The sequence below is a fragment of the Rousettus aegyptiacus genome, unplaced genomic scaffold (genome assembly GCF_014176215.1).
Source record: "Rousettus aegyptiacus isolate mRouAeg1 unplaced genomic scaffold, mRouAeg1.p scaffold_m13_p_4, whole genome shotgun sequence".
NCBI classification, from domain to species: Eukaryota; Metazoa; Chordata; class Mammalia; order Chiroptera; family Pteropodidae; genus Rousettus; species Rousettus aegyptiacus.
In genome coordinates, this window is record NW_023416307.1 from 61,414,219 (window position 1) to 61,436,829 (window position 22,611).

The window sequence follows — 22,611 nt, forward strand, 5'->3', positions numbered from 1 at the left end:
AAAGTAAAAGTATTTTAAAAGGAAGACATTTTTACTTCATATAATTTTCAGCTTCTAGAGCAAAACATTTGTAAAACCAATTCTGAAAAACATCAGTAGTCACCTACACTTTTTTATTTTGCCATCCAATGAACAAGAAGGTCATTGGACCTAATAATTGTGTTAGTAAGTATTAGTTCTTTGTACCTTGCTAAGTTGAGCTACTATTTTTTAGAAAGAGTAATCGCCAATAATGAAAATGAAAAAGAACCACATAAAATGAGACTGTGTAAACGGAAACCGCATATAAAAAGTCCACATAAATGGGGGGGGGGGATATTTACCGAGTATAAAAAACTACCACGTTAGTCGATTATGTTGAACAACTGCACAGTCCCTTAAATGGAATAGTCAATCTATGGAATGCTGTCAAAAGAGAAGAGACTGTCCCTCTCATTAACAGAAAGAAAACAGCATGGCTGCCAAAACCTCTTTTTCTGGTTTTGCCATCAGATGATTCCGTAGTCATCAAATAAACATTTTCCGCATTTCTTCTCATCAACCCTTACTCTCAATTTACAAAATCATTAGCTTTTAAACAATCTCAGCAAATGAAAAGTAGAAATGTCCAACTTAATCTCCAGTTGCAAGAAATGATACTAAAGTGTTAAAATACCATCAACATATATATTTTTTGGAAATGATAAAACACACTGTCGCTATTCCCTCATTTACATCTTTGTGTGACCCATAAAGATCTTAAAAAATCATTTGTTTCCTTCTTTGTTTGTCATTACTACCTGTAATGACTCACCTCGGTCTTGGGTCCTACGACGTTTCCAGTATAGTAAGATTGAAATTAAGATCAGAAGAATTATCAGGGAAACAATACTTAACAAAAGTGGAACTGAAAACCAAAAACCTATAGATATTGAAGGGAGAAAGAAGAAAAACAAAGTCACAAAAGGAAGCTGTAGAGGAAAAACAATAAAACAATAGTTGTGATGCATTTTTACTAGAGTTAAGCTTTCAATGAAAATTATTCATATATATATATATAAACACACGTATTGAGGTCTGTATTCATGACATCGTATTATTTTAATAACAATTAGGTAATATAATAGCTAACATATTTTATGTGGTTACTATGTAATAAGAGCTTTGAATATGTTATCACATTTGATCTCAAAACAACCCAAGAGTTAGGTATTATTATTATCTAACAGATTTAAAAAACAAAAACTGAAGCTCAGAGAAGTTAAGTAAACCCAAAATCAGCATAGTAATGAATAAAACCAAAGCTTGTTCAGAGTTCTGATTGCCTCCAAAGCACACATTCTTTGCTATACTGTCCATTAAGTAATATGTTTATTGAGGAAGTTTTGGACAATAGAGAAATATAAAGGGAAAAAATCATTATAAATAATACAAGTGAACTTTGGTATTCTTGGAAAAGAAAGACACATTCTTTTTCAGGTTCTTGTTTTTCAGGGAAATTTACCCTTGGTCTTGACTGAATCTGAGGTTCATTACACAAATGTTCAAATCTAACACTCTAAGCCTTTTGACGAAATCTACTTAAATGGCAAATTTTTGGTTAAGTTTTTTTCAAAGACCTCAGAAATGACTACAGGAGATGTTTCTTAGAGGACACTACACTAATGAGGCATGCATGAGAAAGCTTTTCTAGGTTTTATTGTTCAAAATGCCACCTCCCATCCCGAAAAAAGCAGCAATATCTTTTTAGAAGGCTTATTACTGAGTGTCTCATCCAGAGTTAGTGCTTCAGAACTACATAGAGAAAGAAAATTGGTTGTTATCACTGCTCCCTTTATTTTCTCTCCGATAACCATTATCTTCTATATCATGAGGCCCAGAGACAGCAGTGTAGATGGAAAACGAGAGAGCAAAAGGGGTCTTGAACAGGAGATAGTCTGTTTTAAAAGCAGTGAGGATAACACTTAGATCAGCTCCTTTCCTAAAAGCACTATTCTCCCTTTCCCACAGTGTAGATTATGCAAATGCTCCATTATAGATGCCACTTCTTCCAGGAAATCTTCCTAATCTTCCCATATCAAGCTGATGTTTCTCCTTCCCACCTGCGAGCCTCCCATGGTGCACCATAGCTTTCTCATTGAAGCATTTAACATACAGTTTTACAATTGCCCAGCCACTTCTGTATTTCCTAATAGACTAGATGTTCTCTCAGTGCAGGGACTGAGTCTTGCTCACTGTCACATTTCATTGTCGCGAAGCCTAGCACACAACAGGCATTCGGTAAATGTTAGTAGAATGGAAGAAGAAATAAATGGATGGATCTCAGCAAAAGTATTTTGTATGTGGGCACTATACCACATTACCAAAGTAACAGCTTTATTGGCTTCTTCAACTGTTTTTATTTCCCTACTTACTCCATTCTCTCCTCTATTAGCTCCTTTGCTAAGGCCCATCTTCTCTTACCTTTGTTCACAGTCTGCCTGTAGTCGACCACAGTCCCCAGATGCAGCACCTGGCAGATTACCTCCTTCCCCATTTGACTTTTGGGGTCCTTGACCTGGAGGACACTGGTGACAGATGTGGTCCCATTGGAGTGTGAGAGAATCTCAGTACTGTTGTCCATTCCTGACCCAGAGACCTTCCAGGAGATCACAGGGGCTGGTCGGGCATTGGCAGAACAAGTGATATTTAGGTGGTCTTCAAAGAATTTATAGTTAAGGAATACTGTGGGCTGCACTGGGACAAAAAAAAATTATGGTCTGCCATCAGTTAAGTGCCTGGTCTGAATCCCTCACTCTCCTCAGAGAGATGACAAAACTATTTTTACAGAAAGACAGTGGGGGCTAGAAAGATAAGTTGGCATATCTAGTCCAAAGTGAGGCCTTCTCAGTTCTTCCTAGGTCTAATTCTCTGATGGGATTGGCCTAGTGAAACTCCATGACAAGAAAAATTTTCTCCACAGTTTGTCTCTAGGAGACTTAGCTCAATAGACAGAAGATACCTTCTTTATTAAATAGTCCGGAGCCTAATTATTCTGTTCTTTTTCACAGGTAATGCAGCATCTCTGCCTTCTTCTGGGCACCCCTCACAAATAGTTTAACAATGATCACCAGTGAGTACCCCCGTACAGGTGGTCTGCATGTCTCAGAAGCACCCAGGGTAGTTTCAAAGCAGAGGGCCCATAGAGGGATTGCTGCCTAGCGATAGTAATTTTCTGCTTGGAGCTGAACCAACAAATGAGTTGCATGGAAGAAACTTGGAAAATCCTTGTTTGGGATATCTATACAAAAAGTAAATTATGAACTCATAGCCAATAGCTAAAATATCACGGAATGACAGTCGAAGGACCTTGGAGATCACCTAATGTAGAAAATAATTAGTTTATGAGAAAAGGACATTATTTTTAAGCCAACTTTACCCTGTTCCCTTTTAAAAATTCCCTTGACTAATGAGTTATTTTCATTGAAATATAGTTCTTCTCTGCTGAACAAATGCAGACCTGTCTTTCTGTGGTTGGCTTTGTAGCCCACAAAATAATTAGAGAGTAGTGCTAAATGAAAGCCTATTCTATACTTAGAGGTTCAAGAGGTGGGTGGGTGACAGTGGGTTGGAGGAAATGGGGCTATAGGACTGTAACTCTGTCCAAAGAGTGCCCAGATTATCAACATCAATGCGCACTGGGGACGAGAGATTAAAATAAAAGAAGATGACTACGGTTGATGTGGTCAGACTAGATAGGAGGTTTCTCTGGCATATCGAAGAATGACAGATGAAAGCTGAAAGGTGTGGCTGGAAAAGGCTAGTGTAGAAAAGAACTACAGTATTACTAGCTAAAAAACTCAGAGGAGCCTGGTTTTCAGAAAAAAAATAGTAATAATACAAAAGTTTGTGAGTAAAGGAGGTGGAGTAGCAGAAAGAGAGAAAGATAAGCAAAAAGAGAAAGAAAAGAAAAAGAACAGAAATGAGAAAAATTATGATACAAGAAAGATAAAGAAGAATGAAATAGAAGGAAGAGAAGGAGTGAGAGAGGGGGAAGGGAAAAAAGAGAGAGGGAGTAAAGGAGGGAGAAAAAAGTAAAGAAAGAGAATGGGAGGGAAGACTAGAGTGAAAGGGTAGAGAGAGAGACAGAGGGAGACAGAGAAACAGATAGAATGAAAGAAGTAGAAATCTGAAGAAAGCCTGATGTAAGATCCTGAAGAGAGGATTCATTCATAGCCAAATTGGTGAAAGAAACTTGTATTTGGTATTGTCATATCTCTCTTGCATTCTTATTTACTGAGCCTCCTCTTACCCTATGTCTAATATACCTGGTGTGCTCAAAATTTCACGTTAACTTTCTTAATAACTCTAAGTTTGTCTTTTTCCTCCTAAAACCACCACCAAATATGCCATGCTCCAAAGTTACCCCTTATTCATACCTCTCAGTTCTTAATCTCAGCTATGTATCAGTTAAGAGGAAAAAATCTTGTCAAATTAAGCCTCTTCATACTTATTATCCAGTTAGATCCATAGTTTAACATCAAGTATGAAGACCCTCTGCTGTATGTCTCCTTATCAATCAATCCTGAGAGGGCTACATTGAAACAAAATGAGAAGGACCACAAATGCTGGATCCAAGTTAGCCCATTCTGTTTTTAGATCATAATGTTTTTAGATACGAAAATATTAAAGCTATTAAAGACCCTGAAGATGATCTATTTCGCATTGATTGTGCAGATAAATTAACTCTGGTATAGAAAATGAACAGCACTCATGTAGGGTCACATGATTGCTAATGGCAAAGCCAGGTCTGAATCATGTCACCACTTATGGAAAAGTTGGTTTTGCCATGGTCCTTAATTTATTTCTGCTGACAAAAGGATTCCACGGAGAAAAGATAAATCCAGACAGACTCATAATGACCTCATGAGCTTTCCAATAACCAAAACACCATAATTATAGTAGATATGAAAGGCCAAGTGTCTTCTCACAAATCTTTCTGGGATTAGGTTCCTGAAAAAGTAGGTACTACTACTATGTTCCAAACATTCTTGGAAATAACATTTCTAGTCAGAGACAATGTATTCTCAGATTCTTACCAAAGAGGGTGAGACATGCTATTCCTGAGATTTTCCCAGAACCAAAAGTATTGAAGAGGCACTTGTAACACCCCTCATCATCCAACGTAGTATTCCAGAAGGTAATGGTTGAGCTCTGGAGTCCCAGCTCAGTGATGTTTATCTTATCCTTATAGGCAGTCTGGACCACAACTCCATGGTTCTTGCTGAAGGTAGCCATGTTTTCTGGGCTTACAGCTTTGATTTTCTGCCATGTCACAATCAAAACTTCATGGGAAGTTTCCAGAGAGCATCGTAAGGAAGCAGGTGTGTTCAGCAGCTCTCTTTCATCTCGGGTCACCACTTTCATCATGGAATCATAGAAAACATATTTATTTTAAATTTAATATATATACAAATACCTGTTTCTTTGATTAAAAATAATGTGTGTTCAAAGTCAAATATATAAAAAAATAAGAGAAAAATACAAAAAAGAAAGCATTTACCTACTCTCCTGATGTTGCTAGGTAAATATAAGTTCAAATATGTTTTTTTTTTCATCTTTAAGAACAAAAGAGTAGAAAACAGGAAGGCAAATTCTCAGTGACAAGAAACTGTGTGAAGGATCTCTGTAAGCTGGAAAGTAGGTGGAATGAGGTTAAAAGTTGAAATTTCCAGATAAGGTAGAAGCATTGCAAGTGTGTTTATGCCAGGAGAGGTAGAAGCCAGGAGGAAGGAAAGGGCCAATAGATAATAGGCATAATGAATAGTTTAAGTAATAAATATGTAGCAGCCCTATACATTTCTTTCTCTCTCTTCCCCCACTTTCTCTTTCTTTCTCTCTCTCTTTCTCTCTCTCTCTCTCTCTCTCTCACACACACACACACACACACACGCACGCACGCACACACACACACACACCCTACAAAGGAAGAGGCAGCAATAGTGGTATCCACCTCCAGGAAGCAACAATGAATATAACAACATAAGGCAAAGAGATATACAGGACAATGCTCCAGGAGGCTGATGGTAGGAGACAGCTTTGACAACTAAATGACAATCTACATATTCCCCCATTTTTATGGAATGCAGTACAGAATATAAGACATGGCAATAATTTTTTCCACCTCTAATGCTGGCTACTCATATTGATACAATAGATTATTCAATGAGAAATATCAATATAATTACAAATAGCCAAACATTTGAGGAAGCTAACACATTGAAAGAGGAATAGTAAACTACAAATTTAAGAATTCACATCAAATGAAGAAAGATATCATAAATTGATAAATACCTAGACAAGAATAAATGTGATATCTTAAAGTATAAAAAGAAGTCAGCATTATAAATAGTAGAAATTAGAGATGTAAATAATGAAAAATATAAAATCTTAATAGATTGGCTGACTTCTCAAAATGGATATCACTGAGGAATAAATTAGTAAGCAGGAAGAACAGGTCATTGAATTCTTCCAGAATGTAGTACATAGGAATAAAGATATGCAAGAGATTCAAGAAAAATTCAAAGACCTGAAATGTTTCAGCATCAGTCCTATAAGACTTTTAAAAGAAGAGAAAAGGAAGAATGGAAGAAATAACACTGCAGGGGACAAAAACGTATTTTTCAAAATAATATTTGGAATTGATATATATTAATTGATATATATTAATCATGAACCTCAATGTACCTAAAAATATAACTCAGAAATATATAAAAAGCTACTAGAACTACAAAGAAAAATTTATAAATCCACAATCATAATGGGAGCATGTCTACAGTTCTCTGAGAATATTTACTTGCATATATTAAAAATAAGTATAGCAGAAAAGTCAAATATAAGAATGTAGAATATCTGAAAAACAAATACTTATATATAGATCATATATATATATATATATATACATACACATGTGTAACCTTTTATCTAAAAGAGAACATACAATCTTTTCAAAAATATATGGAATATTCCCCCAAATTAAGCTTAAAATAGGATACAAAAAATAGTGCTATTGTATGATCTTGAACACTGTGCACATGCTCTTTTAATCCTTTAATTACAGAAGAAATCACAGCAAGAATTATAAATTACCATGAATGACAATGAGAATACATTAAAATCTGCAGAAACTGATAAAGCAGTACTTAGAGGGAAATATTTAATCCTAACTTCATTTATTAGAAAACAAGAGAGTTTGAAAAATGAATACACACACAAATCCAAACATCCTACCCTCCCCCATCAAAAAGTAAATAAGTAATTAAAGGGAGTGAATTAATAAAGATAAAAGCACAAATTAATGAAATGGTACACAAAATGTAGACTTAATGAAAAATACCATAGTCTGTTTTTTAAGACTAATAATATAGATTAAATGTTGGCTAGTGTAATTAAAAAAAATAAAAGCACAAACAAACAATATTCTCTCAACAATCCCCCAATATCAGGCATGAAAAGTTGAACATAGCAACAAATACAGTTTGGAATCTCTGAGTGTTGCATGAGTCCAGTTTTACTCTTGGTAGATGTGAAACTTTCTGGAAGCAATACCTGTTGTTGGGATTGGAGTTTGTTGAGATTTTGCAAAGAAGAGATTTGGAGAAATTTCTGCTTTTAGAATGGAGAATACAAAAGGAATCAAAGCTACAGTTGTACTTCTTGAATGATTTTTCTTTTTGACTATGGAAGAAATAATTTAGTGGAACGTTTACAATTTTTCTACTTATATAGAATGCTTATACAGAATTCTATTCAGATTCCCCCAGTCAGTTGTTAAATCCTGTGTTGCAGATGGTATAAAACCTGTTCTTCATTCACCTGTGATGGCTGATATATAACAAAGTCACATGGAAGGTGATGAAAAGCCAGCAGCAAGAGAGGGGTGGCCTCTACTGAAACAGAAAAGGAAGGTCTGGCACAACTAGGTAATTCAGCAGATAAGTGGAAAGCACAGACATAAGTTATATAATAGTCTATGTGAACCTTTATAACCTCTCTATTTCGTTAATTTCTAGATTTTTATGTAAAAGAGGGGCACACCAGATTACCTTCCAAAGGATTATATTCATCTATACTCCCTCAAGCATTTCTATGTCTTTATAAACATAGGTAATTATTGTTTTCAAATTTATTCAGATCTATAGGTAAAAAATATCTGAATTCGAATTTTTTTTCATGTCTAGTTTTATCTATAGAAACAGTGCCTAAATAGCAAAATCTTCTTCCACTTTGAAAACACAACTGTGGGAAGCAGAAAGAACCACTCTCACCATTCTCTTCCAAGAAAATTACATGTTTAAATAATTCATGCAGAAAAATGAACCAGCACAGCACAAACAACAGAGGCCAAATCTCTCCACTCCAGAAATCGTATTTCCTGGACTCAAAGCAGGGGAATTGAGCATGTTTACCTTGCGCCCTGCATAGCGTCACTGCAGCCAAGAACCAAATCAGTCTGTAGGTAGACAAATGACAGAAGAACCTCCCGAACACCTGAAGATAGAGAGCACAGTACAAAAATGGGCATTTGGATGTGGACAAAACTAAGGAAGCTTCAATCTCATCGCTATCTCAGGGAATGTTGCAGCTAAAGTTTTAACCACCAGAGAACTTTGGTTTTGCGGAAGCAGAATCAGAAACTATAAACAGAAGAAATAACAGGGTCTGCTCAGGATATGGGAAAAGAAAAGCAGCAGTGTGGCTCCTTCATTATGGCATCTCTAGCAATTTGAGATCTTGCTCCTAAAGCCGCATGGTAAAGAGCAAAATCTCAAAGACATTGGATCTCTGGGGAGAACAAACTGCCATAAATACACATAGAAAACACAGAGACTACAAATGTTAGAGAGCACCCACTTCCAAAATAATCCATATCTGTTAAAATTAAAAAATGTAACTTAGGGGTAACCACTTAAAAACAAGTGACTGCTTTTGTAGTTTTCTGAGGTAGATTTTCCTGCAAATTTTGTAAATTCTATATAAATTTTACCTTTTAAAAACCCATAATGGGGAGTTAAGTCAAGATGGTAGGCTAGGTAAAAGTGGGGTTCACCTCCTCCTGCTACTGTATTAAAATTACAACCAAATTATAAAACAATTGACTTGGACAACCACTTGAATTCCAGGATATAAACAAAAAGCCACATCAAGACTAGTAGAAGGGGCAGAAATGTGAAACAAGCTGGCCCCAAACCCACATATGGCGACTGAGTACCAAGAAGGAGAGCATGGCTGCAGAAGCCACTATGAAGGAGTAGGGGCCCTAGCCCCACATAGGAGTTCCCCAGCCTGAAGTTTCCAGTCCCTGGCAGAGAGGAGTTCCCACAAAATCTGACTGTAAAAATCAGTGGGGATTCTGGCCATCTGGGTGAGATAGAAGAAACCTGAAAACTCAGATGTCTCCTGTAAAGGGCCTGTTCACACACTCATTCACTTGCAGACACTCACCCTGGGCTCTGACGAAGGGTCAGCAGCTTGGGGAGCACAAGAGACATACAGGAAAAGACAGAGTTGTGTAGCATTGGGGCTCCCTCCGGTACACTCTATAGACTGGTGCCATCTTGCCTATGTTGAACCCTCCCCTCTGCATGGTCAATTCTGAATCTGCATTGGCCCAGTAAGATTGGCCAGCTGTACCCTGTGTTCCCCTGAGGCCCTGCCCCACTCAACCCACAAATTGCCCCTGGCAAGACCATTCCCAGGCTGCCAGCTCCACCCTGTGCTTTCCCTAGGCTGAGAATTTGATAGCAGCCTTCAATTTGTTTGTGTGGCTTGTGTGTGGGTTGTGCATCCCAGGAGAGACTTTGGATGGTGAGCCATCAGCCCCACCCCCAAGCTACAGTATTTCTTGAACAAATCTCGGATGTCTGAGAATTCAAGGAAGGCAGCGGCCAGCCTTGTGGTGATTGAAGAGTTTTATGAGAGGACTGACAACAAAACCTGAATCTCCACTGGCTGAGTAAAACTGGTTTGCTTTAACCCTGGTAACTCCCTGGGTCCCCAACCCACCCAACTCCTGTACTACCCAAAGTCTCTTTCAGCTGTGGAGCCTTATGGGAAGCTGGTAGGCAGCCCCAGGCCTTGAGGTGCACTACTCTTTTTACTAAGCCATCCCAAGCCCAGTACTGGGGGTAACCAACCTCAGCTTGCAGCATGGTCTCTTCCACTTGCTTCCAGATCCAGCATAGGAAGCAACCATCACTGGATCACTTTGTAGCTCCTACCAGGTATCCCCGAGCAATCAAAGGCAGAGGCTGACTTTGGCCGACACAGGAAACCCTCCCAAGGTACCACAGGACCAACATACCTGGAGGATGGCATCAGAGCACACAGAGCACCACCAGACTAGCTCCATAAGCAGCATACCCCAAAGGTGGTCTCAACAGGTACACAAGCCTGCTGGGATGAATGTCCACTCCAAGGAGACAGATCCTACACAGCAGCTCCTACCTTGTGGCAAATCCTCATAGCCACTCAGACTGAGAGTCAATCCCATCAACTGACATGGTAATAGCAATCTAGGCTTAGCTACAATAGCAGAACACACAACCCATGCAAGGAACATGCCCAGAGCCCCCTGGCACAGGTGATCAGGGAGGCTGTAATTGAGCCACACAGGACACCTATTACAAAAGGCCATGTGGCAAATCTTCCTAATATATAGACACAAACACAGAGGTAACGAAAATGAGAAAACAAAGAAACATCCTGCAAATGAAACAATAGGGAAAAAATCCAGAAAAAAAAAAACTAAATAAAATAAAGGCAAGCAACTTATCAGATACAGAGTTCAAAACACTGTGGTTATGAGAATGCTCAATGAACTTAGGGTGAGAATATATGATCTCAATGAGGACTTCAGCAGAGAGATAGTACATAGAAACCATGAAAAAGAACCATTCAGAAATGAAGGATATAATTACTGAAATGAAGAATATACTAGAAGGAATAAACAGTAAATTAGACGAAGCAGAGGACTGAATCAGCGAGTTGAAAGACACAATAGCAGAAAACACTCCATAAGAATAGCAACAAGAAAAACAAATCCAAAAACAATGAGGCTAGTTTGAGACCTCTGAGACACCATCTAGTGTATCAACATCATCATTATAAAGGTACCAGAAGGAGGAGAGAGAGAGAGCCAGGGATTGAGAACCTATTTGAAGAAAGGGTGACAGAAAAATTCCCTAACTTGGGAAAGGAAATAGATATACAAGTCTATGAAGCACAAAAGAATCCCAAACAAAAAGAATCCAAACAGATTCACACTAAGACATATCCTAATTAAAATTCCAAAGGTTAAAGACAAAGAGAGAATCTTAAAAGCATCAAGAAAAACTAGCAAGTTACTTACAAGGGTACTCCCATAAGAATGTCAGCTGATTTTTCAACAGAAACTTTTCAGGCCAAAAAGGATTGTTAAGAAATATTCAAAGTGATGAAAAAAAGAACCTAAAACCAAGACTCATCTATCCAGGAAAGTTCTCAATCGAAATGGAATGTGAGATAAAGAGCTTTCCAGATGGAAAAAAGCTAAAAAATTCATCACCAACAAGGTGGTATTACAAAAAATGTTAAGGAAACTTCTGTAAAAAGAAGAGGGAAAAAACTATAAGTATGAATAATAAAATGGCAATACCTATGTACTACCTATTGATAACCACTTTTAATGTAAATGGATTAAATGTTCCAATCAAAAGAAACAGGGTAGTTGGATGGATAAGAAAACAAGACCCATACATATCCTGTCTACAGGTGACCCACTTCAGATCAAATGACACTCACAGACTAAAAGTAAAAGGATGGAAAAAAATATCTCATGCAAATGTAAGTGAATAAAAAAGGTGGGGTAGTAATACTTACATCAGACAAAACAGAGTCTATAATAAGAGACAAAGAAGGGCATTACATAATGATAAAGGGATCGATACAACAAGAGGACATAAATCTAGTAAACATTTATGCACTTAATATAGGAGCATCTACATATATAGAGTAATTATCGACCTACATAAAGGAAGAGATTGACAGTCATATACATATAGTAGGAGACTTTAATACTACATTGACACCAATGGACAGATCTTCCAGACAGAAAATCTACAAGAAAATAGCAGCTTTAAATGGCACACTATATCATATGGATTTAGTTGATATTTTTAGAGTATTTCATCCCAAAGTAGCAGAATATACATTCTTCTCAAGTGCACATGGAACATTTTCCAGGGTAGACCTCATAATAAACCATAAAAAGTCTCAATAAATTTAAGAAGGCTGAAATCATATCATCTTCTTCAACCACAATGGTATAAAACTAAAAATCAACTACAAGGAAAAAAAAATGGAAAATACACAAACACATGAAGGCTAAATAACATGCTACTAAGCAATGAATGGTTAACAATGAGATCAAGGAAGAAATCAAAAGATACCTAGAGACAAATAAAAATGGAAACACAATGACTCAAAATCTATGGGACACAGTGAAAATAGTCCTAAGAGGGAAATTCATAGCTATTTAGGCCTACATCAAGAAACAAGAAAAATCTCAAATAAAGAATTTAATCTTATACTTAAAAGAACTAGAAAAAGAACAGTGAACAAAGCCAAAGTGAGTAGAAGGAAGGCAATAATAAAGATCGAAGTGGAAATAAATGAAAACAATACAAAAGATCAACTAAACCAAGAGCTGGTTTTTTGAAACACAAAAGCAAAATTGATAAACTAACTACATTCATTAAGGAAAAAAGAGAGAAGACCCAAATAAATAAAATCAGAAATGAAAGAGGAAAGTAACAATAGACTCCACAGAAATACAAAGGATTATAAGAAAATCTTATGAGCAATTATACTCCAACAAATTGGAAATGAAACATACAATTCTAGAAACATACAATACCCAAGACTGAGTAAAGAAGAAACAGAAAATAAGAACCTACCCATTACCATGGTCAAAATTGGATCAGTAATCAAAAAACTTCCCAAAAGCAAAAGTCCTGGTCCAGATGGCTTCATAAGTTAATTTTACCAAATATTCAAAGAAGAATTAACACCTATTCTTCTCAAATTTTTTCAAAAACTCAAGAGAGAAGGCTCCCAGACTATTTTTATGAAGCCACCATTACCCTGATTCCAAAACCAAAGACATTTCAAAGAAGAAAACTATAGGGTGATATCCCTATGAACACTGATGCAAAAATCCTCAACAAAATATTAGCAAATCAAATTCAGCAATACATTAAAATATTATACTCCATGATCAAGTGGCATGTATTTCTGGGATGCAAGGTTGGTTTACCATCAACAAATCAATTAATATAATACACCACATAAACAAATTGAAAGATAAAAATCACATGATCATAAAAATAGATGCAGAAATAGCATTTGACAAAATCCAGCATCCATGATAAAAACTGTTAGCAAAGTGGACATAGAAGGAACACACTTCAATATAATATAGGCCATATAAGACAACCCTATAAGTAACATCAAACTCAATGGAGAAAAGCTAAGAGAATGTTCCATAAGATCAGGAACCAGACAAGGATGTTCATTTTCACTCCTATTTAACATAGTTTTGGAAGTCCATGCTACAGCAATCATATAAGAAAGAGAAATAAATAGGCATCTGAATTGGAAAGGAAAAAGTAAAATTGTCATTATTTGCAGATACCATGATTCTATATATAGGGAATCCTAAAGATTTTAGCCCAAAACTGTTAGAACTGATCAATGAATTTGGTAAAGTAGCAGGATACGAAATTAATTTTCAAAAGTCAGTTGCATTTTTATATACTAACGATGAACTATCAGAAAGATAAATTAGGAAAAAATTCCTTTTACGATTGCATCAGAAACAATAAAATACCTAAGAATCAATTTAACCAGGGAGGTAAAAATCCTGTTCTCGGAAAATTGTAAGTCATTGAAAAAAGAAAGTGAAGGAGATACAAATAAATGGAAGCATATACCATGTTCATAGGTAGGAAGAATCAACATCATTAATATGGCCATACTACCCAAAGCAATCTATAGAGTCAATGCAATTCCTATCAAAATACCAATGGCCTTTTTCAGAGAGCTAGAGAAAATAATCCTAAATTTGATATGGAATTATAAGGACCCTGAATAGCCACAGAAATCTTGTGAAAGAAGAACAAAGTTGGAGGTATCACCTGATTTCAAACTACAGTGTTGTAGTAATCAAAACAGCATGGTACTGGCATAAAAAGATATATTGATCAATGGAACAGAGAAAATGGCCCAGAAAAAAATCCATGCCTATATGGTTATTTAATCTATGACAAAGGAGGCAAAAATAGACAGTGTCTTCAACAAGTAGTGTTGGGAAAACTGGACAGATACATGCAAAACAATGAAACTGGACAACTTTCTTACACCATATACTAGAATAAACTCGAAATGGATTAAAGACTTAAATGTAAAGCCTGAAACCATAAAACTCCTAGAAGAAAACATAGGCGGTAAACTCTCTGATATTGCTACTACTAATTTTTTTTTTTTTTCTGATATATCTCCTCATGCAAGAGAAACAAAAGAAAAAATAAACAAATGGGGCTACATCAAACTAAAAACTTTTTGCACAGTAAAAGAAACTATCAATAAAACAAAAATACAACCTACAGAATGGGAGAAAACATTTGCCTGTGATACATCTGATATGGGATTAATATCCAAAAATCTATAAAGAACTCAATATACAAAAAAAAAAAAATCCAATTAAAAAATGGGCAGAGATCTGAACAGATATTTCTCCAAAGAGGAAATACAGATGGGCAATAGGTTTATAAAAAGATGTTCAAGATTGCCAGTTATCAGAGAAATGCAAATTAAAATCACAATTATATCACCTCACACCTGTCAGAATGGTTATCAAAAAATAACAAGTGTTGGCAAGGATGTGGAGAAAAGGGAACCCTTGTACACTGTATGTGGGATTACAAATTGGTATAGCCACTACAGAAAACAGTTTGGAGGTTTCTAAAAATAGAACTACCTTTCGATCCAGCAATTGCACTTCTGGAAATTTATCCAAAGAAAACCAAAACACTAATTCTTAAAGATTTATGCATCTCTATGTTCACTGCAGTATTATTCACAATCGCCGAGATATGGAAACAGCCTAAGTATCCATCAATAGATGACTGAATAAAGAAGTTATGGTACATATATACAATGAAATATTTCTCAGCCATAAAAAGTGAAATCTTACTATTTGCAATGATATGGATGAACCTAGAGGGTATTATGCTGAATGAAATAAGTCAGACAGAGAAAGATAAATATCACATTATTTCACTTATATGCAGAATCTAAGGAACAAAAGAAATGAACAAACTAAACAAAAACGGACTCACAGATACAGAGAACAAACTGCCAGAGGGGAGGGGGATTGGGAGGCTGGGTGAAAAAGGCGAAGAGATAAAGAAGTACAAATTAGTAGCTACAGAATAGTTATGGGGATGTAGAGTACAGTATAGAGAATATAGTCAACAATATTGTAAGAACTATGTATAGGTGGTACTTGACTAATCGGGGGATTCGCTTCATAAATTATATAAATGTCCAACTACTGTACTGTATATCTGAAACTAATATGAAATTTAAAAAACGTGAAAAATTGAAAAAATAAATGAACAATGACGGTATTGAATGATCGAAAAAACAAAAACCAGTAATGGCTTTATAATTTTTTTTTTCATTGCTTTGTTTTCATGTATCTGGGCAGAAATCCTTGGCCTTTTTACAAATCATGTTGGTGTTTAAGGGAATGTTATTCTCAGTATCATTTTGCTCTAAAATGATAGGGTGGAATGGAGACAGATTAATTTCTCTGTGCAGCCCCATTGACCTATTCACTTGGTCTACACATGTGTGTTCATTATAAGGAGTACGAGCAAGAAATGTTAACTTTTCCCTATATTTTTCTCTATTTCTAGATTTTTCTATAATACAAATATGTAAGAAATGTGTATTTCTCTATTTTTCTTTAACTGAACTTCATTTTTATTTCATGTTGCCTTCCAGCTAGAGTTAGTCAATGTCGCATTATCTCTGCCAGTTCAGCCCCCTGCTACCCCAACACATCACGATTGTCCCAATCTCTGGCATTGCATCTACATTCCTGGGAGTTTACATACTGCCAAGCCGTGGGACAGGGCTACTGATCCATGGTTACAAACATCTAGCTATGCTAGCATTCCAAACTAAGGCTGCTGTGTTCCCGCTGAGTTATCAGGATCATCTGTCTATACAGTTAAATCCTGTGCTTATAGGTTTTCTCTCTCATTCTCCTGATTCCATGTTCCTGGATTCTCCCTGTGATAGCCAAAGGCAAATTCTACGAGGCTTTCTGCCTAGACTCTCATGTATCTATCCATCACTGTTTCACTGTTATCGTGCAATGATGGGTAGGCTAGCCTCTTATCACAGTCAACCCCAGCCCAAGGGAGCAAGACACAAGTACTTTCTATTCTTGAATTTTAACATCTATGTGTAAATTTTATTTACCATCCTCCTGAACTTCCCACTCCTGGAGGGGATGAGTACAGGGCCTCCGTTTCAGGACACTCAAACACTTAGGCGCTAGCTATTTTAAAACGCTTTTAGAACTAAAAAGTCTTATTTGGCATTTTAATTTTCCACCATCATTTTTTTAAGCTATTATGCCTCTCTCTCAAGTGAAAATCCAAATTTTAGCAAAGGCCATAATGAGAAATGCAAAATGGATTGGCTCCCATAGCGAAAATCTGTTTTGAGACAAGAGAGAAAGCAGACACCCACCAAAACACAAGATGTATGAAGTGGGAGCCAGCAATGTTTAAGAAACAAAGACAGTGATTGAGGAAAAGGGAATTTGAAGAAAAGCTTTGCTATTAAATATATACATATTTGCTCTGGTTAACTTGAACAGAAATAACAGATGTGTCAGCCAGAACAAATGCTTCTAAAATGGATGAAAAATAATAGTATCGACCTCTTTTAAAAAGACTAAATGAGGTAGTATTTGTAAAGCTCTTAGAATAGCCACGGATACAAATAACCACTGAATAAATGTGGTATCTCATTGGGTAACTATGAGTTTCACGGATTTAAGGCACTTTATACAGTGCCTAAGAAATAATAAATACCAATATGTTTTCCATAGCTAAAAAAATCATTAATCAAATCATATACAGATGGTACAATAATAGAAATGGAAAAGTCCACTTCTTTTGACAAGAGAGACAGGCTGATAGTTGCCCATTGGCTAGCTACAGTGCCCTACAGATACCTCTTCCCCTGAAAATTTATAGGTCCAAACCTTAATCCCACCACCTGTAGTCACATGGATGTGGAAAAAATTAACCTCTCTACCTGTTTCTTCATTCGTAAAATCAGGTAATAATTCCTCTTTTGAAGGACAATTATGAAGATTAAGAGCATCTGGTATCCAGTAAACATTAGCTCAATGGTCACCATTCTCCTTTGTTAATAAGATATCAAAGTAACTGGTTTTGTGGTCTTACCAATAAACTATGTACGAAAAAAAAAAATCTTGAGGCATTATTTGTATTTGGATTTCAATTTTTTACTGTTTTATTATTATTATTTTGTTAATTATTTGTTATTATTTTATTAATTATACCAATGTAAATGAAAAATTCTCCCTTCATTTTGTCATGTATACAGATCCTGAATAAACAAAATGTCTCCCTTAAATACCCTGAATTTTAACCCCGATTTATCTGATCCTTTATGACTTCCCAGGCAAAGGCCCAGAGGATGGAAGAAGGATCCAGAGCATCAAGGAGGGAGCAATCTCTCCTGGGGCGAGTGAATTCCTAATTTCGCAGCCCCACTCCAGTATGCTGGTGTCACAGGGAGCCCAAACAGCACCTGCTATCCTCTTTCCTTCTTGGGGCATTTAAAAATAGAATGTCTTTTCTCAGCCTTTCAACTAGAGTCAGTGTGCCTCTCGGCCATGCCGAGAGGCCCCTCCCCATCCAGTTCTTCTCCGAGGATGACAATAATCTCAGGAGAAGCATCTTCGTAGCCCCCGCCTAGCAGCATCCTTTTCCCAGGGCGTTGCGACATAATGGTGCCGCCATGAACGGCCTGGAAACTACCCTTCGGAAGGCAAAATCCGCTTCTTAAGCGCTGAGAGGAAAGCCCTTGCAGAAAGACCAAACCGGACTGGAGTGAGCCACGGCATGGCGCGCTCAGCCCTCCGCCGCTTCTAGCCACCCTCGCGCCCAACCTGCGCCCGCCTTCCCAAGCCTGGCCCCGCTCACCGGCTTTTCCATCCTTGCTGGCGGCTGCGGGGTGGCCAGCTTCAACTGGAAAGCACAGGGTATCTCACGCCGGACCATGCTGCGCACCTCGAGCTCTACGGAGTGATTTCAGCTGCAACAAGGACTGCGGCTCAGCTCCCTCTCTTCTTGCTGGCCGCAGCGCCACGCCTCCGCCCACCCATTTACGCTCAGTACAAAACTACGCAGGTGGTTTCCGGTTGAGTAGCGCTTTTAAATGCCAGTTTTAATCAATCATCCTCTCCTGTGGTGGGAATATTTTGCATTGTTCAGAGGGTGCGATTGGGGGAACTGAGTAAGTGAAAAAACACAGGCTTTTTTCAACCTTCCTATTGTAAAGACGAAAAGAAACAAGAAATGGAGAGGAAAAGGTGAGGAGACGTGAACTAACTGCGTTAGCGCTTGGAGGAATAGCGATCTTAGCTGTTAAGCAGCCACGTAGAAGAAAAAGATTTTTTAGAAATGTTATTCAGTCTCCCCAGTTAGCTATGCAAAAAAAAAAAAAATGGTTTGAAGCTAAGTTTAACCAATAGATACTTTAAAAAAACAAATGTACATTTATTTTTATCCAAAATCAAATTATATATTCAAGCAATCAATTCTGTAATAAGCTCTCCTTTCATAATGTGACTGTTGTTTGTTTCTTTCTTTACTGCGAGAAATTTCCTTCCAATTGTATTGATGATTCTTATTTTAGCAAGTTACAGAGTTTAAGGCCCTTAAAAAAAGAAAAACAAACAGGTCTACAAAAAGTTCCCCTCTTGAAGCCTTCTCTATTTTCTTACTACCACCTCTGACAAAGTTATGGGACAGGGCCTTTATTTAAGTATCCATAGGGCTGTAAGTAGAAGTCTGTAAATAATAAAATGGCTGAATATTTTCTGAAAATCAGAAATATGAAATGCACCTATTGAAAGGACTAAAATACTCATAGGGTGTCAAACAGGATACATAAGAGAAAGCCAACTTATAGAAATATTATAGTATACTTAAGATCAAATTAAGAAAATCAAAGAGAATTCTAAAAGCTTCAAAATGTAAAGACAGATACGCAAAGGAAGAAGAATCGAAGTGACATTAAAAGTCATGAGGCAGTGCTGTATGCAGGAAGACCGTGAGTTAATTTTTAGTGTTTGGGGGAGAAAAAAAACAACTTTGAATTCCACTTTGTCTTTTATAAATATTGCTACATGGCTATATTTTCTTTCAAAAAAACTTTTAATTTTTAAATTATATGTATCATTTATAGAGGAAAATACATATATCATAAGTCTACAACTTGAGTTGTAAATATACTTACCTTCCCAGAAGCAGATTAAAAAAACTGAATATTCTAGCTCTTCAGAGCCTCTCTTACTCCCTTTGCCTACCCTTTCTGTCACCATCCTCCTAACACTCTTCCACTTTTAACATCATAGACTAGGCTTGCCTGTTTGTGAACTTTATATAAATGACGTAGAGTATATCCTCATTTGTATCTAGATTCTCTCACTCAACAGTAGATTTGAAAAATTCTTCCATGTTATTGCATGTAGTTGTAGTTTATCTGTTCTCACTGCTGTATACTACCCCATTCTGTAAGTATTGTATACCACATTTATTCATCTATTCTAATATTAATGGACATTTCATTATTTTACAGTTTGAGTTTATTTTTAATAGTGGTGCTATAAACACTCATATATGACTTCATAAGCATATCTATACCATTCTGTCACATTATTTTTGCCAGCTATATCTTTACTATTGCTTTGTTTTTAATCTTTCCTTATTTTTTTTTTAAATGTGTAGATGATGTTTCATAGAGGTTATTTTGCTGGACCTCAATTTTTAAATCTACTGAAAGACTGTCATAGATAATATCAGCAAAATTTTATAGAATGATAGGATGAAACACAGATTTTGTCAAGCATATAATTCTCGGAAAATGTATTACATCAAGACCATCCTTGAAGATATTTTAGAAAAAAGTATTCTTGAAAAAAGAAAAACAAATCCAAGAAGATGCTGTATAGAAATATATATAGAAAGGATAAATAATTTATCAAAAATTTTAAATGTCTAAAAAAGCAAGGAAGGTCCCCCAAATTAAAAATAATTTAATAATTTGGTAAATAATTAAGTAATTCAGATGTACATGGAAGTGGTAAATGGGTTAGGAAAAGAGATTATGAAAGGTAAGTGAGAATTCTGCCAAGGTGTATTATGTCTAAGAAATTGATAATAAAGATAAATATAAGTATTGTACTTTGTAAGTCAGGAAAATATCAGAATAGCATAAATTATGACTCAAACTGCAAAAGAATATTTAACCTAATGAAAGACAGTATAGGAGTAAAAAGAAAAATATTACTAAAATGAAATGTGAAAGTTAAACATAAAATGGAAAAACATCTGATTATATCAGCAATTGCAACATATACAAATAGGTTAAAAAAAAAACAAAATCATGGAGCATGAACATTGTTTTAAAAATTCTTTGGAAAAGAAGAAATTTGCTCATATAACTTAAAATTTTGCACAAAATGACATTTAAAATTCTTGGACAAATATAAGGAGCACTAAGAGCAAATTTAGCATCTTAACTATATCAGATACTAATGTTAAGCAAAAGAAGCAGTAAATCGATGAAATAAGAGAGACAGATGTAATAAAATTAATGGCAAAAAATAAAAAAAAAATTAAATAACATAAAAGATTATTTTTCTAGAGATAATTAAACCCATTGCAAAATTTATTAAAAAAATAAAAAATGGAAAGAAATAATATAAAATGAAATAGGACTAATAATAATATAACAAATAAAAAATAACAAGAGAATATTGTGAACAATTATCAATTTGAAAACATACAAAGTTATGAAAGTGATAAATTTATTAAAATTTTTTAAATTGACATTTTAACATTATTAAGACATCTAACCCATGAACATGGGGTGTTGTTGCATTCATTGTGTCTTTTCTTGTTTTTTTTAAATAATTTTTTATCTTTTAAGTACAGTTGGCATATATTAGTTTAAGGTGTACAAGATGGTGATTAGACATTTATATGTCTTACAAAGTGATCACCCTCATATATCTAGTACCCATCGATACTGGGTTATTCTAATATTGACTACATTCCTTCTGCTACACTTTACCTCCCCATGACTATTTTGCAACTACCAATTTGTACTTCTTTATACCTTTCCCTTTTTCACCTACCTCCCCACAACCACACAAACACCCTCCCATCTGGCAACCATCAACATGTTCTCTGTAACTAAGAGTTTGTTTCTGTTTTATTTTTTTTTTCTTTAGATTCCACATGTAAGTGAAATCATATGGCATTTGTCTTTCTCTGACTTTATTCAGCAAAATACCCTCTAGGTCCATCCATGTTGTTGCACATGACAAGATTTCATTCTTTTTATGGCTGAGTAATATCCATTGTATATATGTACTACCGCTTCTATATCCATTTGTCTATTGATGGACACCCAGATTGCTTCCATATCTTGGCTATTGTAAATAATGCTGCAATGAACATGTGGATTCGCATGTCCCCTCAAAGTAGTGTTTTGATAAATATCCACAAATAAGATTGCTAGGTTCTTCTTCGTCTCTCGTTATGGCCTTTATTTTAAAGTCTATTTCCTCTGGTAGAAGTATTGCTACCCTCGGTTTTTCTATTTTTAAATTTCCATTTTCATGAAATATCTTTTGCCATCCTTTTCCTTTCAGTCTATGTATGTCTTTCAATCTGAAGTGAGTCTCTTGTAGGCAGTATATACAAGGGTCTTATTTTACTATCCATTCAGCCACCATATCTTTTGATTGTAGCACTTAATCCATTTACATTTAAAGTAATTATTGATAGATATGTAGTTATTGCCATTTTATTATCATATTTTTATCTTTTTTTTTTTTCTACTACTCCTTTTGAAAGAAGTCCCTCTAACATCCTTGTAATACTGGTTTGGTATTGAAAAACTGTTGTGAGAAACGCCTGCAGTTCTGGCGGGATGCTTTTAAGATTCTCTTCGTGTTTAACCTTTGGCATCTCAATTAGGATGTGTCTTGGTGTGGGCTTCTTTGGGTTCGTCTTGCTTGGGACTCTCTGTGCTTCCTGGGTTTGTATATCTATTTCCTTTGCCAGGTTAGGGAAGTTTTCCATCATTATTTCTTCAAATAGATTTTCAATTCCTTGCTCTCACTCTTCTCCTTCTGGTATCCTTAGGATGTCAATGTTGGTATATTTGACGTTGTCCTAGAGGCTCTTTAAACTAGCCTCATTATTTTGG

The 22,611-nt window shown here is 35.9% G+C and overlaps 1 protein-coding gene across 3 annotated transcripts in view; it reads right to left on the minus strand.

Annotated features, from left to right (window-relative positions):
- The window catches only part of LOC107513718 (OX-2 membrane glycoprotein), a 133,504-nt gene extending 115,006 nt beyond the window's left edge, over nt 1-18,498 (minus strand). Inside the window, exons 1-5 of one of the 3 annotated variants that reach the window (XM_016150707.2) lie at nt 18,312-18,498; nt 8,427-8,508; nt 5,058-5,378; nt 2,443-2,715; nt 794-901 (exon numbers count right to left, since the gene is read on the minus strand). In XM_016150707.2, coding sequence (XP_016006193.2) covers nt 794-901; nt 2,443-2,715; nt 5,058-5,378; nt 8,427-8,508; nt 18,312-18,389 — 862 coding nt within the window. In that variant the 5' untranslated portion in view covers nt 18,390-18,498. The remainder of the gene's footprint in view (nt 1-793; nt 902-2,442; nt 2,716-5,057; nt 5,379-8,426; nt 8,509-18,311) is intronic. The other 2 variants (XM_016150708.2, XM_016150710.2) reach the window with 2 other exon arrangements.
- Nucleotides 18,499-22,611: the final 4,113 nt, after the last annotated feature.